The 17,960-nt window shown below is 35.9% G+C and overlaps 1 protein-coding gene across 1 annotated transcript; it reads right to left on the bottom strand.

Annotated features, from left to right (window-relative positions):
- Positions 1 to 695: 695 nt before the first annotated feature.
- LOC106156865 (transcription factor 15) lies at positions 696 to 10,772 on the bottom strand. Its single transcript, XM_013532296.2, has 2 exons — positions 9,006 to 10,772; positions 696 to 1,873 (listed from the first exon to the last, which is right to left on the bottom strand). The coding sequence occupies exons 1-2, from the start codon at positions 9,501 to 9,503 to the stop codon at positions 1,808 to 1,810; spliced, it is 564 nt and encodes a 187-aa protein (XP_013387750.1). The 5' UTR covers positions 9,504 to 10,772; the 3' UTR covers positions 696 to 1,807.
- Between the last annotated feature and the right edge of the window lie 7,188 nt (positions 10,773 to 17,960).

The following is a 17,960-nucleotide window of genomic DNA, read 5'->3' as shown; positions in this document are numbered from 1 at the left end:
AATTATATCACCAAGCAAATGTATAAAATCTCTTGAAGAAATAACAGTGAATTTACGCCTTAAAATGAACGATTTTGTATTGGCGCCAGCAAATTTGGTATCAAAATGACAATAACTCTGGAAAAACGGCTAACCTGCCAGAGATCAGTGGTGAGAACATTGAAAAAAAGTAGGAGAAATTCTACATCGTTAACCACAAATTCTTCACTGTTTTTCTGGGAAAAAGGGTAACCAGAATTGCAAGGTGCCAATAAAAGATTGGCAAATATAAGACAATCAACAAGGAGAATCTTATTATATATATGTAGGTACTGTAACGGGAAGGCCATTGGTTTGGGTTTGTTTAGCTCGATATACCAGCGCTGCTTACGTCTACCTTTCTTCTTCTTCTTTTTCTTTACTAATTATTATTATTTTTCTTGGGGGGGGGGGGGGGGGGGGGTGAGGGATGACACAGAGAGTAGCAGTACATGTACATCTAATGTTTCAACATTTAAAAATGAAGAGCCTCTTAACCCGTCGTTACCCCCCCTCCTCCTAATCAACCTTTGTTAATGCATAATCAGTGATAAACAACCTGTCGACATTAATTTAACATGAATCAGTTAAGTTTTGCTTGTAATTGGAAGCAACTAAGAAAGAGTTCAATTTCAAATATCACACTAAGAAACACATACGCATGTCTACTAAATGGATTAGAAAATAAGTCGTTTATTGTCTCGAATTTTAGACAGATAAAACGAAGTAAGCGGTCTTTTACATTCTTTGAGAAACAAACCTTTGCAAGACAGATCATATATTTGTACCTTGCAATTTTAGCCAATAATTTTTAAAACTTGAGGATTTCTTATGATGAAGTAAGCAACTTCGTCCGTCATCTATATCTACATGTTTATTTTACAATTATTTTTCAAACAATCTCAAAGGTTTCAACCCATATTAAATATGTAATTCGCATTTTGATAATTTTCTTCTTGTGGGTGCATAATTCATCTTTCTAATGCACCAATTTATTATTAACATGAAGATTAAACATTTTTAATGAAATAATTACACAACACGTCTTGGTTTGAATGAATGCAATATCATACAACATAAGCGGCAATAATTGCTAAATAATCCTATGGATTCCCCATTGACGAATCCTCGATTTACGGGCGTTGTTTTATTGCACACTTTAGTGGCACGTGTCTCACTTCCCTCCCCGTCTTGTTGATTTGAAAACATTGTCTTGATTACATCGATATTAATTCGATAAATCTGCATATTTTTCCACTGATGCTCGAATGTAACGTGATGAATAATGTGCAGCGAATATCCTCTTAACGCCTTGCACCATCGTCTATGTTGCAAACTTTGTGAAGTTTAGGCACGAATGATAATAATAGCCTTGGCAATTTACACAAATATCAGAACCATGCATTCAAAATGGACCCGACCATAAATTATCTGAGTTATGGTTGAAATTATCCAGGACAGGAGCAACGTCAAGACAATAGGACATATGCTATTGAAATTGCAAGAACTTCGTTCCAAAATTACTGCATTTTTTTCCTAGTCATATTTTGAATAAGTCAGGGATAGTGAACCAGTTCCATGTGAACGTCTTCCATTTCATAGGTTCATATTCTATAAATCGAGCCAAAGTTTAACTAATTTTTCTTTGGTGGTATACAGGCATTCATAAATGGGATGTGGCGCCTTGGTTCAAGATACCACGTGACGTGGTGCTGGTTTGGTTCCACATCGAGGCAGTGTGACTTCCGTTTTTATTCGTCCGCCTGCACTACTTGCATGTGGTATTTACTCACATACCTACGCGGTATCTGTAATCCGCTCCTCCTTTGTACATGCAACTTTTTTCTTGGCGTAACTAAAAAAAAAAAAAAAAAAAAAAAAAGAATGCATTCATGTAAAACAAGTGATAATATAAATTCCAATAATATAGAAACATAACCATTGTCTGAAGGAATCACACATACAAATAACATGATTAATAACTATCACTACGTGTATTTTATATGCATTATGCATTTTATTAAATTTCAAGACGGGTATTTTGCTATACTACTATTTTGGTGATAATCTATGAGATCCCTGTGTATTACCCCGTCAAAACAAATGAACAAACAATAAAGAAACCGAAACTAAATAAATAAAATATTAAATCGCAGACAAATATGATACAAAGATATGTTTAGGGCTTTTTAAACATATCAAAATGAGTTAACCCTCACGCACATGCATCCAGGACTGTACTGTATATTGTTTATTTTTACTCTGCGTGCATGAATTACCACCATCCGTGATAAAAAATACACCTAGCCTAAAAATGTTAACAAAACCCGTCAATTAAGGTTTCGGCAAGGTTAGTTACTAACAAAGCAACAGAGGCTTAAACATGGTCCCTATGTGTTTTGTTTCTACTTTTCAAGTAAATAACCCTAACATTCAAAATCTTTTCAATGAGAAAGGTAAACGGATGTCTAAGATTTGGTGTGGGAAGGAATGTTTATTATGTTTATTATATCACATGCAAAAGAAAATAATGTCACAAATAGGATTATTTAAAGAATATACTTGCACGTACTACCACAACATTGTCAACATGAAAAATAAGGACAATGACTGGCAAAGAATTATTCTTGTTCTTTTCAAGAAACATTTCCATTTTGAGTTATTTTGAGCAGTTTCTTTCTCTTTAACAGTTAAACCAGATTTCTAAAAATCCATTGGGTAAAAAATCATATATCTAATTCGCATGCAAAGCACATTCTTCAAACATTTGAGAAATATAATCAGAATAATGGTCTAATTAAGCGTTGCATGCATACCCTCCATCCATCTCTCTCTCTCTCTCTCGTTTGCATACTGTATGCAGTGATGAAGTAAATCTCTAATCATACAGGGGAAACTCGTACGTAAACTTCATGAAAATATGTAAAAACGTCACTAATAGGGCTTTAGTCCTATGTTTGGGCTTCATTCTTCCATTCCGTGTTTCGGCCATATAGGAGTTGCTTGTTGTCAAAACCACAAATATTACCCGCGCTGATGTTGCTCACCTTTCACTCCGGACACGTGTTAAAATAATCAACATTTAAACACGGGAGTCTGATTAAACAAATAAATTGTCTGTTATGACAGCCAGGAGTATGGTAACGCGATTTAGAAGACTGATTGCTGTATATTTCCACTAAATAAACGAGATTTAATCGGGTGCACGGACATACTAGAAATAACCTAATTAGTTCGAGGATTGGAACCGCTAGTACAAAGAAATTACCGTGATGGATGGTGATTGATGCTATAGCACCGCGGAATCATAACATGCGCAGTGCATCTCCCAGGAGAGAAGCTTCCAAAAAGACCAGCAAATTTATGGTTTCGTTCTGGGACGATATTTAAATTATTTTTTGATTTTCAAATTTTGTCCAACTGTCATTATTTACATGTACATATGGTTTCTTTTATTACGGCGTTGTCAGTCATTTAATGAGTACATATGGCTTTAATTGTAAATGCATATTTTACATTTAAAATGTGAAAAGGTTTGATTACTTACCGATCATTTAATTCATTCATAACGTTATCCGCATTATTATCATGCGTCTCTTTTATTATATTTTTTTATTTTATCTTTTATTTGTTTTATTCTTCAATATAGAAATTGCCTTTTCTGTATTTGCATTTGTTCTATTTTAGTTGAATTCATTATTTACCAATTCATTAGTTTCTAACTGAATAAAACGATTATAAAACAAAATAATGATAAAATATTTCCGAAGACGAGAAGTGACTTCTTATTTAAGCTGTCAATTTATTACATGTTGTTCCCTGAGAAAACATTGTGGTTGAATTTTGTTTTTCCTTAAATGAAATATTGGATATAGACGTATAACCAATATGTTTGATTCAGAGCAATCGACGGTTTTAATGAATATTCATAATAAGATGCATGGAAAGCAATGGTTAATTCTAGCACAGAAACGATTTTTGAAACCTGCATCTTTTATGCTGAATCTAACATTTTTGTTGTCATTTTGTGTGATTATACAATTCTTTTTTAATATTCCCAATAAATTCTTCTTTTTACCAGAAGTACGCATGTCTCCGTCAGGGTTGGATTGAGTTCGTTTTCAGCACGAGTGAATAAAAAGAACTTGATATATACTAGTTCTGGTGGCGACTGTATTTACTCTACTTCACTGTGATTTTGACATTTTCCTTTATTTATTATTTAACTTGGTACAACATCAGAGTCAACACGTTTACTAAGTAGTGAATGAAAGCGCTGTGTGTGAATCCATAAACAAGTCAACATCAATAAATAAAAACAGTAAATACAGTAAATAAAAACAAAACTTCAGACATTTGTTCCGTGACGTTTCTGCCCTGCACTTTACCATAGCATACATTCAGGTATATCTGCCGCATTACCCTGGCATTTAACTATACACTGGCTTACCGTGCGTTGATTATTAGGTAGTTATTTTGTGATGGAATTCACTGGTATGTTAACATATTGTTGGAAATAAGGAGAAATGTTTTACTTAATTTAACCGTATCGCGTAAAGCTAAACAGAACGGACCTTAAAATTCCACTATACCTACGCTGAAATATACACTAAAGTTAGGCGTTTTCCTCGTGAACTTTACTTCTCATCCATTTTTTACTTGAAGCAGACGGTAATCATTTGCGCGCCAATTAAAACTGACAGCCTTGGACAGGTGCTCGCAGACGACTTCAAAAGGCGTATCTGTTGCAAGATACACATTCCGGCGGCCATTTTGTGTAACTCAGACTAGATTTTAATTGGATAAAGATGCTGTTTCTCTCTTGAAAGTTAACGACGGCAATTGATGGCGTTCTGATGTTGCCTTCTCCGGTTGAAAGGGGTTAGGTAAAGCCCTGGTATCAGATAAACTATACTAAGTGGTTGCCGCGCCATGATTGACAAACAGAAGCAGTAAGCTGTATACTGATGCACACTGAGTACAGCATGTAGCACTGCAGTTTAGCTTTGATTCCTACGGTACAATTTGAGGAAGTTCTCTCCCAATCAACCTTGTTTGTTTTCAATAAAGTGGATAAAATGTTTTTTTAGAATTACTTTATCAGTCATTTTTATCTCTGATATGTGATTGAAGCTAGCTCCCTTCAGGTCTTTGCATTATCTAATAATTTCATTTCACAGAAAAATGAATGTTAACTATAGCGGAAATAATTGCACCACCCTCTCCCTCTCTCAAAACCGCATGCTGTCATACGCACAACCACGGTAATTTTTGACACTGGTATTTTTGACACTGCGGAAATATATTTTTTTTCAAAAAAAAAAAAAAAAAAAAAAAAAAAAGAAATGTTCGTATGCCATGAATACCCTTAGTCCTACAAGTCTACTTGAAGAAACATATTATATATGTGTATAGTATTGCATAAGTAGCACAAGTTTGTAAATTGTTCTTTTATTGTAATTTTGAAAGTATAATGACATTTATGGATAGGGGAATATATGTCAATATATATGTCTTCAGACGACGTTCTGAAGTATTGAAACAAACGTATGTTTTGTGATTTATTCATAAAAAAACTTTAAAATATAGCATTGCCCGCGATGTGATATCTCGAAAATACGTAGAATTATTAATTAATGATGGTAAATACCATGCTGGTATACCGGGAGAACACGGAATTCATAGCCAGCCACTAAATCTTTCACGACGGATTTTCCGCTTCTTAGTATTTTCCAAAAAGTTTATATACGAGGGACTGCCTCTATTAACATGTAATAGTCTAAATATTTAAAATTGCACAAAAAATTACGTAAGTTTCAACGTACACCATGAATCGTGTTATACATATTTTTATATCGTTATTACCTTAAACCTCTTTATATATATTTATTATATATTTAATTTTAAGCTCTTATTTTACCATTCACCAACATGCCAGGAACACCTAAACTCACTTTAACTCCCACATACCACCTCAACCAGTAGCTAGTCAAACTAACATTCGTCAAATTCTAGGTGTCACGTGGCATTAACTCTAACTCTCCAAATACTTCCAACGTTGTTATTCCCATACGGTCTCTCCAGTACGAACCTATACCACCATTTGTCAAATTCAAAGTGTCACGTGACATCATCTCGCACGTTTGAAATACACAGAAAGTTGATGTCCTTGCGTTTTCAATTCATCTCAACAAGGGTTTGGCCTTCTTGAAAGGAGTCCCTGAACTTGGATGTGCGTGACTTTGCTTGATTCGTCGCATGTTCAGGGCATTGTTAATCATACATGGGGTGTTGGGACCGTGTATACGTAAGACGTGTGACTTAATATCGCTTTGTTTCCAAACAGAAGGAAGCCATACCGGCTTGCAGTTGTATTGCTGTTACTGACCCATAACCGTTCTTAAGAGCACATGGAAATTGGCATTTTTTTTCTTCCTCTTTACGTGTTCTTAAAACGTGTGATTGATATGTGGGTTTATTACTGTGAAGATGCCACGTTTTTTAAAAAATAAATGAATAAATGAAACAAATGAATAACAATAATCCAATAAAAATCTGAGTTGCTTCCATTATAAGCCCGTCGTTTAGCCCCAGAATATCAAATTGACGTTACTCTAGTAACGTTGTCGGGCAAGATTAAATAAATAAATAAAACATATTTAAAGAGAAAAAACGTTCATTATCTTGGTATTTGGATCATAAATGATAATTAATTAGCACAGTCTGATGAAAGCCTACGTTCATGTTGGCCTAACGGTTTGAAAAATATTTTCAGCTTGTGCTAATAACTGTCATTTGTGAAAAATATTCACTATTAAGTTTGTGAGAATGATGTATGCGTTTTTTCTTTATAAAAAGAAACCATCATTGATTATTCTAATCCGGTTAAAATGAATTGATGTCCCTGACTCCTAAGTAAGAGCCATCACAGCACAGAGTAAAGACGGCTACCTCTTATAATATAATACTCATTAACAACATGGTTTTTCATTCAAATACAAGTAAATGTATATTTTATTTTTTTCGCAAATTTCCTTCTGTTGTTCTAATTTATTTTCCTGTCGATATGAGGGGCATGGGATAAACGTAATTCATCAGGGTTTTCATTTCTACAAATTCTTCATGAACTTCTTAAATTAGTGATATAATGGTTTCTAATTACGAGACACATGTATAAATGGTGATTGTAAAAATGACGTTAAAATGGACGGTTCCATGAATTCATTATCACTTCATTACCTAAAGTGAATTAAAATCTAATCTTCTCATTTACTATTCCACGAACTTTACTCAGTCAATTTTGACCTCAAAATAGAAACAAAAACAATTAAAGTTGGTCATTGTATGTTATCAATTACTGTGAAATCGTGGTGTAAAACAAAGAGAACACACAGCCAGTTTAGTTATGGGAAACAGGTGTGTCTTCATAAATGCAAAACTCATGGCTCTAAATGTACATATTATATATCGCAAAGAGCAGAAGGAAGTTGTTTCTCACTTCATATGGTAGTCATCGGGCTGTGAAATAGCGGTTTTTATATTTAGTGCATTAGCCGTATTGTGCTCAAATACACATAAAATTGCGTCATTTGTTCTGAATGGTTTTTTAAGCGACAACAAAAGAATATATATTGTCATACTTGTACTGATAAAAAAATGAAGGCCAAATGTACTATTATGCTAAAAGCTTGTTTTAGAACATACATGTAAGACCATTAAATAAACTGAAACATCACTGTAATTTACAAAATAAAATTTTCGTTTTTAATTTTCTTCCATTAATTTTTTAATTTTTAAAGGTTGGGGACTAACACCTAATTGAACGCAGTAGGGAAATGAAGCTGATTATTTTAACTCTTGATGATATTTTGTAATAAACCTTATTAAATATGTCGCGGAAAAATATTTGGGCATATTTCATATTATTAACACTTTATCACACACTTAAACACATTTATTTCCCATAGGTCTTACGTCCAGATACAAAACAATTGACTACATATCGTTTTATATATCACTAGGTGGTAAACATGCTACTGGAATATTAAGATTTATCCAAGTAAATTTAGTGGCCTTTTAATAGTATAGTAAATATCAAAACTTATATGGTGTTATCATATTTCGTCAGCCATAATAAACTACCAATGACCACAGTCTACATTTCTTAGCAAACACAGCACATACCGAAGCAAGAGTACACAGTCTATGATCTGGGTACAGGCGAAGTGATGTATTTGATGATATAATCAAGTCTTTAGACGACGCATTAATTATTGTTTATTTGTATCGAGGTATTTGTTAGTGGTAAGTATTTATACACCGGTCCAGGTGCACTATAAAGCTGTATATGCAATCATGCTTTTCTGCACGTATATGTGATGTCTTCATACTTGCATGTTTTATAATGCATATGGACTATCATTCTTTAGCAATGAGGCATGTCATGAAAAAAAGTGAATTGTGTAATCTCAGCGTCATAATGTTGCGTAAATATCTTGACGGACAATAAAATAAAATAAAAACGAAATATGTTGTTTGGTGGCTGGACATTCTCTCTCTCTCTCCCCCTCTCTCTCTCTCTCTCTCTCTCTCTCTTTTTCAAATAACACTTTTAACCACATGGCACTTGACTTTTTGTTAGACTCTAGTATACTTCACGTAGCCAACTAACAAACAGTGGAAAAACTTTGATTAAAAAGTATGAAAAAAGACGGTAATAAATACTTGCACAGATAGCTTGTTATAGAAAATAATAATAAATAATATCTACCAAAATCCATGTATGGTATAAGCCTCACACAGCTAAGTATCAACAGATATAACGTACCAGGAAAGTAAAATAAAATCTCACCTACAGATGTTTTGTCTAACAGACTGTTAGATTTTTCCACATATCTGAGGCTATATTAATACTGATATAAGAAAATCTAAAAAAAAAAAAAAAAAAAAACATTCTATTATCATGGGCATTTCATGACAATACTCACATTTTTGAGCTTGGAGGCGCTGAGACAGAAAGTACACACGGGCCTTGGAGAGCCAGTGTCAACGGGGTGCGACATCAGCGCCTGGTGTTTCAGACACGGCTGTTCAGTTATGTCCATGCCAACGGTCAATACGGTGTAAAGGTGGGAAATATAACTTGTGGCCAGTCGAAGAGTTTCTATTTTGGATAATTTTCGATCGGCTGGTTCTGTGGGTATTAAGGTCCGTAGTGTCACAAACGCACTGTTCACGCTGTGCGTGCGGTCTCTCTCGCGCGCGTTCGCGGCTTGGCGTTGCCTGACTGGGGCCGGTCCTGTGACGCTGTCAACGCTCTCTCCACGCTTACGTTTCCGACTGGAACGCATATTTCCTTGGGAACCGTCCGTAGAACAAGAGCACTCGCTGCCACTGTCACTGACATTCCCGCTCTCTTCTTCTTTCACGTCTGCATGTTTTTGCCCTCCATTTTTAAGGCTCGACATGCCTTTCTCAGACGCCATATTGGATGGCGTTCCCAACAAGCAGACGACCGTGAGAATGAAGCAGACGATGCAGTACAGTGATGGACAGGTGTTTTGCCGCCCCAATTCTGAGAGCTTCAGATTCTGGAAATTCCCCTATTCACCTTTCCGTGTTTCTAAGGAACCCAACACTGCTATGTTTCCATCCTGAATTCACAGTATTACCGTGTTACACAGAAGTTGCTATGATTAATGTCACATACCCAAAGTACGTTTTTTCTAAATTCGTCTACATGTGGACAAACATTCCACTCCTTAATGTTGGCCCAAGGTCTCTTTGCGTCGTTCAGTCTTGTATTTTCTTGAAGTTATTGCGACGTTCCCATACACTCCTAGTTCATAAGAAATTCACATTTAAGAGAATATACGAAGTTTGTTATTGTCAACTTTTTTTTTCAAAATTTAAAAATGTTAAATTCCGAAAAAGTAAGAACAATGTCTCTCACGCAGTTTGTTACCCTAGGCTATAGGCCAAGTTTCAGATTCCAGGTTTCAAACTCCTTCTCAACAAAGCTTTCTGTTGTTGCTCTGCTAGTTGGCAAAGCTTTGTAGGAATTTTAGAAATTATTGACGCCTCTGTCTCATTTTTTTCTGTAGTAGTTCAATATAGGTCGACGACTCGGTCTGTAGATAGCTTCAGAAATTAGGTTATTGGCAATGGCATGCTCAAATACCCGATTCCGTTGCGTAAACTCCAAGTAACACAGAGCAGAGAGAGTGTGACTGGGTGGTAACTGAACCGAGGAGTTGCCCGGAATCGTCTGTACTGTAGTCCCCTAGCTGACGAGGAGTTCAGCAGGCAAACTGTCCGATCTGATCCAAACTGAAATATGCTTGAAGATTTCCGCTGAACTGAAGCAAACCCGGATGATTCCTGTCTTAAAACGTACGCAAAACTGGGATAGTTCCGCTTTTGCTCTGGAGTAGCTGGAACTAAACAGTGGCTGTAACCAAGCTGATCCTAAGTTGAGCGCAGGCTCACTCTCAGCTGAGCAAAAACAGAGGCCGATTCTGAACGGCTTCCTATTAATATCCCCGATCACTGGGCTAGAACGACTCGCAGCTGCTAGTTATTTCGCCCATCGCCTCGCGTTATGTTTACGCACTCGTTAATACGGCGGGACAACCAAGCCATTTACAATTACCGTCAACTTTAATTACGATTACTGCGCCCTAGTGATCGCCGCGATTTTTCTCAGGTCACAGGGCAAAGCTATTTTGCAGCGATTACTGCTGTTACTGCCAGTTTTGCTTCTCCTTCTGTTCCTGGGTCCCGGGTCCTACGTGATCTTATTAGTATTAGATGTCGAAGTACGCCCACTTTGACGCTCTTGTTGTGAGGCGATATGCCGATTACCGATAGAACAGAGAGAGAGAGAGAGAGCGTTGGTTGTATTTGTTTTGATTAATTTTCTTTTATCTTATTTCTCTTAAGAAATTTATTTATTTGACAAAACTCATTCATCAGAAGTAATTAATGAAGCCAAAGGGAGAGGGTAACGGTCCATTATGATGTAAGTTGCAATGAGGATTCTACTAAATATTTGTCATATTTTGTCTAGACTAGCTGACATTCAAAGAATATTTAAAATGGATATTTTAATTCAAATGTATTAATGTGCTCAAAAAGTCCGAGCGAGCTTGTCACGTAAAGGAAAATACATATTTTGAAAACAAAAACATTCTTTTACAATTCAGGTCATCGACTTTTTTGTCTTCCCAGCGCGCGTGATATATTGAGAGCGCCTGCTCATGATTCAGTTTTCACACGCTCAATTAAAAACGTGACATAATTTAACCAACATGGCGGCGCGATCTTGTTCCAATAGATTGAAAGTGAAGATGGATTCCGCCCATGCAATGACAGTGAAATGTTGGGTCGGATGGGGGGGGGGGGGGGGGGGGGGGGGCACAGCGTGCCATCGGAGAAACCCCCTTCTAGATACCGTCCAAGAAATAAAACAAGCAAAACGAACAAATTTCTATCTTGTGTTCTACAAAGACATATGACGGGAGAGTTTTCCTGGTTTTGTATTTTTATTTAAGAAGGCACCCGCAGAATCTTGTATGCTCCATCTATCTGGTCAATATCACTCCACCGGAAGGGTCTTGCGGCGTGCCATCAGAGAGAAGTGTAGACAAGATATCTTCTGTTGAAGTACTGGAATACCCATGCTCCAATGTTTACTTCACGGGGAACGTTTGTTTCTCTGTTCATGCGTAAAATTATGTTTCAATTTTTAAACGTTCTCTTGAAAAAAAAAAAACATTTTAATTTGAAAAAAAAACATTTTATTAAAAGAAGCGATTAGATAATAGTTTTGCAGCTATCCTTGGCTTGTGATTTGAAATTGCCACAAGCAAATACAGTCTTGTTGTCCAATTAGTCATGAAAATAACCAATAAGTCAAGCATCATAAGATCTTTACACTTGTACTATGTATGAGGGTGGAAAAAAGAGCAACATTTTGACATATTAAATATTACTGACCAGGTGCTGAAAACAAAGAGGTGCATCACGCCATTATCAGACGCAAAAAAAAAAAAAAAAAAAAAAAAAAAAAAAAAAATAATAATAATAATAATTGGCGTTGGGAGGGGGGGGGGTGACCATTCTGAATGTTAGAGCTACGGAGAGAGGGGGAGTCACATGCCGTGCATTTATAACTAGCAAAAAACCGAGTGAAAATTGTGCGTGTGTGTGTGTGTGTGTGTGTGTGTGTGTGCATGTGTGCGTGTGTATGATTGTGGGTGGGTGGGTGAGGAGGAACAATAATTAATAAATCGGATATGCAAATATTACAAAAAAAAAATCTTTGCGTGATCGAAGTGACCGAATTTTTCACTTTTTGTGGAAATGCTAAGGTTGATTTAACACTGAAATACCGATCTCCGGACAGTCTTAATTATTTCATCGCATCGATCTTTATCGAATCATCGATAAATTAATGAGGCCAACTGGATGAAGTGCTTCATTCCCAGGTCGATCTCATTCCTTGCCTTGCCACACCCCTTTCCATTTCAACCGAAAACATCCCCACTTTTCATGATGTACGTTTTCTCTGGTGGGTATTTTGACCTACACAGAGCATATCTGAACAACTTAAAGCAACTGCTGGCGATTATTTTGATTTACGGACAGTGCCTAAACTTGATCGCGGGACAGATCGTTATTAGCTCACTCAACGCGGCTCCCATTAAAAAGAAAGTCTACCCCAACAAAGCGTAACAAGAGGAGGCCCGGAGACCCGGCGGACACGGCTGAGAGACGCAGTGCGCGCTTAGTTTTCAAAGGACCGTGTTGGAGCAGTCTGACGCTAGACAGGTGGACGCAATGAGAGCAATGTGAGCGTGGGAAGTCACGTGCTCACCATGATAGGATCAACATGGGCGTGGGATTAGACCGAATAAAAAATAAATAAAAGAAAAAGACATGATAGTTCGATTCGTTTGCATTCTGTAGTTTTGACTATCGGTCTTTATTTAAAGTAAACGCTTTTACATTGTGCAACAAGCTTGGGCAGTAGTTGTTCATCATAGGTTTCCAAAAAATGATAGTAAAATATTGCGTTCAGCCAAATATCGTTAGTTTATATTAAAATACTGATTTTGTTGTCGTCTTACCAAAAGAAAAATAAATATACTTCATCATATTTTTTCTAATTGTATTCTGTTCCAGTGGTATGATATAATGCAGAATAAAGTAAGAGCCATGAAAACATATCACGTCTCTCTCTCTCACACACACACATACACACACACGCACACGCACGCGTGCGCACGTGTATGTAGACAAGCAACCATTCATACTCTCACACGCGTTTAAATACCAATTATGATACAGAGAAAGGAAGCATATTTGAACTTGCATAAATATACATGTACGTTTATACCCAAAATCACATTTTCCAACTGGAAAGAACCGAAATAAATCCGCGTATGTTTGTAATACGCCGTTTCCTTACACGTGTACTGCTAGAGAATTAACTGACCGCAACAGCTGCAGGGGATTTCTTTATTGCCTTAATACCCACGATCAATTCAGCTAATTTTTCGGGCCAGGTGTGCTGTAAAACAGTCTGTATCATCTGGTTGTTATTGATATCATGTCTCCGCACACCAAATGATGGAAGTCGGATTCCTGGCATATCGGAATCATTGTTCAAGCCGTGGCGGTATCTCTTCTTATTTTTAAGTATTCCGCTATTTTTGAAATATCTGTTTTTTATATCTTCCTGCAAAGCACTCCCTTTCATGCTAAGAATGGTACCATACATATCAACTTTCTACACCAAATTTTCTTTGGCTCAACTAATTTCCATTCTACTCTCATATTCAAACTCACGTCTTATCTTTCTTGTGCAAGATACATGTAAAACCCAACGAGAACATCGTCTATCTATTGTTCTTTAAAACATAAAAACGTATCCCAACCATCGCCACAACGTTTCTCAATATTTCTCCTTCCAAACCCGTATTTGGATCATTTCAACGACAGCCTTGTCGCATTTTTCATTTGGCGTTTCGATACTGCTGACAAAATTCCTCAATTAAGTTGACAATTTTGATATTGCTTTTTTTTTTTAAATTTATGCGTGAGATAATATACAGTTACCCGTGCGATATAAGACACAACACCTTGAGCGTCAACGAGAGATGGTCCAGGAATACACATTTCGACATTTGACATTCATACCGAAAGAAAAATACTCGCATTTTACCTAAAACCGAATAAAGCGTGTGTCGCCACGGTCACATACAATGTAACATTTCTAGGTACATGTATATGTGAATAAATAATATTTAATATTAATTAGCAGAAATTTGGTTGTTGTTGAGGTAAATGCAGTCCTAGTTAAGCCTAATCCGTTTTGCTTCTTGAAGTATTTTTTTTTACCAACCTTGGGTATGTCGTTCATAACTGAATTAAAGTCGTATCGTTACAAACAGCTTAGTCACATATATCTTTCCCTATCATTTCAAATTAAAAAATCTTTATGCTGTTAATGGTCAGTCAAGGGTTTGCCTTGTCAAATATTCTTTCTTTTCTCTCTCTTACGTCTAACAGGGTGGTCTTGCCAACATAACTGATAACTAAGGCCTTAGGTTTTGCGGCGTGGTTCGATTAGATAAATGGGGTTCACGTGCACTATCATATAAGTACTGGTATCTCGACCCTAATAGACATTTCAATAGGATATAAAGGAATCCTCATCATATATTGCCACCGTCGATTCTGGGTTGATTGAGATTTTGGTGAATATGTTGACATCAGGGGAGCATATTATCTCTTGACACAACTCTTGTTTTTATATCAAATCCAAAAAATGTAAAGCATAGTTATGAATTGATGAACACAGGCCAAAATAAAAAGGATCATCTATTCACTTTTAAAATTTAGTATTGAAGTTGTACTGTCGTTATCAATAAACCCTTATAATATTTTTTTTTTCAGGTAAGGGGTTATTGTTTTTGGGTCGATTTTCAAATGTAAACGATGCATCTTAGTTCCAATCGCTCCCCATTTCACTTAAAAAAAGTTAATATTTGTAACCGTCGTTAATAAAATCCATAGTTTTGAATAGTGAAGAAAAACTAGGATAACACGTAAACTAAATCATACAATTACTATAATAAAATACTATTTATTTTTAGTTTTACATTGGATGTATCAGATTATCAGCATAATCTTAAACACAGATTATACATTTGTTTAGAATCTGTTTAATGTTCAGTAGACTTTACAACAATAATTTTTACCTCTAGATGAACAAAATGTGTGAAGAAGAGAATGATTAAGACATACAGGTAGAAATGAAATAAAGCGATTGCCATGTATCATAAGAAATAAATTAATCAAAAATATTACCGCTTAAAAACAGATACGTCATTAGCTCTTTTTGTTAATTCATTTTAAAACTAATTTCTGATAAAGGTAGTGTTCTGACACGGATTTGTCTTGTCGGGCATACGTTTTCAGTCTCTTTCTTTTTCTTCCATCTTCAGGGAATACTGAGGTCGCTTTTCAAAAATGATCAATAACTCCCGCCTCCGTTCATTTTTGCGGCTAACACTGGCCAGGTGAGATAGACTGACCCGAAGACAAATATAACAAAAAGTGCATTAGACCCCAGAAGTCAAGTGCAGTATGTCCATTATGTAGCACACGAATGAAACGGAGTGCCTCGATATGAAACCAGACAACTTTTGTGTTTTTAATCTCCAAATATTAAAAAAAATAAATTAAGTTAATAAATAGGCCGAGAACAAGAACTTATTATATTGTATATTTTATATTAACTATTATTGAAGATCATAATAATAAACGAGTTGCATTTCAATGTACTCCACGCTATGCTCTTTATTTAAAAATAGCAATTTTTACGAGATTACATATTGCATCGTATTGTTTGGTTCCATTGCCTCGCTTTCAAAAATTAGAACAGGCGCTCTAAAATCGTAAGACGAAGTTAAAAACTTTATATTGGCCGAGTTCGCCCCACGATAAGAAAATCCTTACAGCATTATCTGCAATTAACCTTCCTACGATTTTTAATGTATTTTGCAATATTATTTTCAATCTGGCCCATAAAGAATTTTATTAATCAAGAGTGGGGGAGGGGTGAAAAATCCCCTTTGGGGCCACATACATGTATAACACTATAAATACAATGGAAATCCCCTTAAAATGAAGGTAAAATAAATGTTATTCTAAGGAATTCCGGCGGATTTACTTTTTACAACATAAAATCAATAGAACATTTCTAATATAAATTTTCAAAAAGACACCAGAGAGCAAATGAAATAAAATCAACCAGACGGTAAACACCGGCAGGCTTTGTCAATTTCACCAACTTGTTTATTTCAAACAGCGCACTTTTCGTGCATGCGCAGTCGTTTGAAACCTGTGCTCCATTATGTATTATTTAGGAGAAGTATGTGGAAGATGATAAAGGGACCACATACATGTACGTGAGCAGGGTTTCCTGGGATATTTCATCACATTTGAATTGCTTCTAAACCAACATGCGCCCTCCACAGACAAATTATAAGGTAAGTAGATAAATAAAATTAATAAGTAAATGACTAGAAAAAATAAGCAATAATGAATAATAAAAGCATTGTTGTAAATTTTTTGTTATGGATAGAAAATATTCAACAAGTACATCAAGGCGTCAACTTCTATTTTAATATACTTATTCTATAAGGTCTCTTTTTCTAACATAATGGTTCTTTTCTGGACCCTATACTTTTCAAGTAATTAAATCAGTCGCCAGTCGACCTATTCATCTCACTGTAAATGTGGCCTCTGCTGGAATCTTTGAGATACTAATACCTTGAAGATAAGTAAAACGAAGAGATGTGGACATTTCAAAACTCCATGCCCCCCTCTCCCACCCATTCTGAAAGTGCCAGTATAGCAATTAACTGATGCTTAAAAAGATTTCAGGTCATGGAATAACGTATGCCCTTTTTGCCACTGATGCCGTTTAAGACCTGTAAGCCTCCATGGGAAGAATATGCCTGGCGAAGACATCACGCAATACGCTGAGATTGTCTCAACTACTGCAATGAGAGTCTTTTACAGCAAGTGGCCTTGTAAGCTGCACTGTATAAAATACAGGTTCTGTACACCCCCAACGAACTCTCGCTGTCGACATAAAAAAAAAAAATTGATGTCTGTTCTACGGGATCCCAACAAATCCACTTTTGACCATAATGAAAAAGGCAATTATTATTATTATTATTATTCAATTTTGTTAGAGCTGTTACTATTCCCAGTTCAAGGGAAATGAAGTCCTAAGGAAACCCACAGTAATTTGAAACAAATCGTCATTTCTTATTCCAAATTACATGTAAAATTTAAAGAGACCAGAGTATTAAAATCACCGGAGGCAAGAAAGAAAAAGAACTGACAAATTATTAACCCAGATTCCAATGAAACGGAATGACATCATGGGAATATTTGCGGAAATTTCGTTTCGATCGTGCCAGATCTAGACGTGAGACAGTGAGACGTCTCCTGGCTGATCATATTTCTGTTCAATAATGGATATCGATTACGGACATCAATTAATTGGAATCAGTTTGCTTCATGTTTTCACGTGATCTTTAACATCCTTCTGCTTTCATTCGATGAGATCAGTAACATTTGCTGCATGTGTTTCCTTTCGGTTCCTTTCTTGGCCTAAGTGCACCCCCAGTCCCTTCTTTGCCTTCTATAGATCCTTTACCCTTGTCAAATATTGACAAATCCAAATTCCCCGTTATAACTTAACTTTCCTAAGGTATCTCACGTCAACTTGTATAGGTCTACGCCAACAATGCCCTTTGTGAACTTTGTTTATAGCATAACATGCATTATCACATGTGTAATTTAGCATACTACATATGTAAACATATATAAATGTATATCCTTATATATTATGTAAATCA

The sequence above is a fragment of the Lingula anatina genome, chromosome 5 (genome assembly GCF_051362555.1).
Source record: "Lingula anatina isolate TDL-2025a chromosome 5, LinAna3.0, whole genome shotgun sequence".
NCBI lineage: Eukaryota > Metazoa > Brachiopoda > Lingulata > Lingulida > Lingulidae > Lingula > Lingula anatina.
This window is presented reverse-complemented; position numbering and strand designations above follow the sequence as displayed.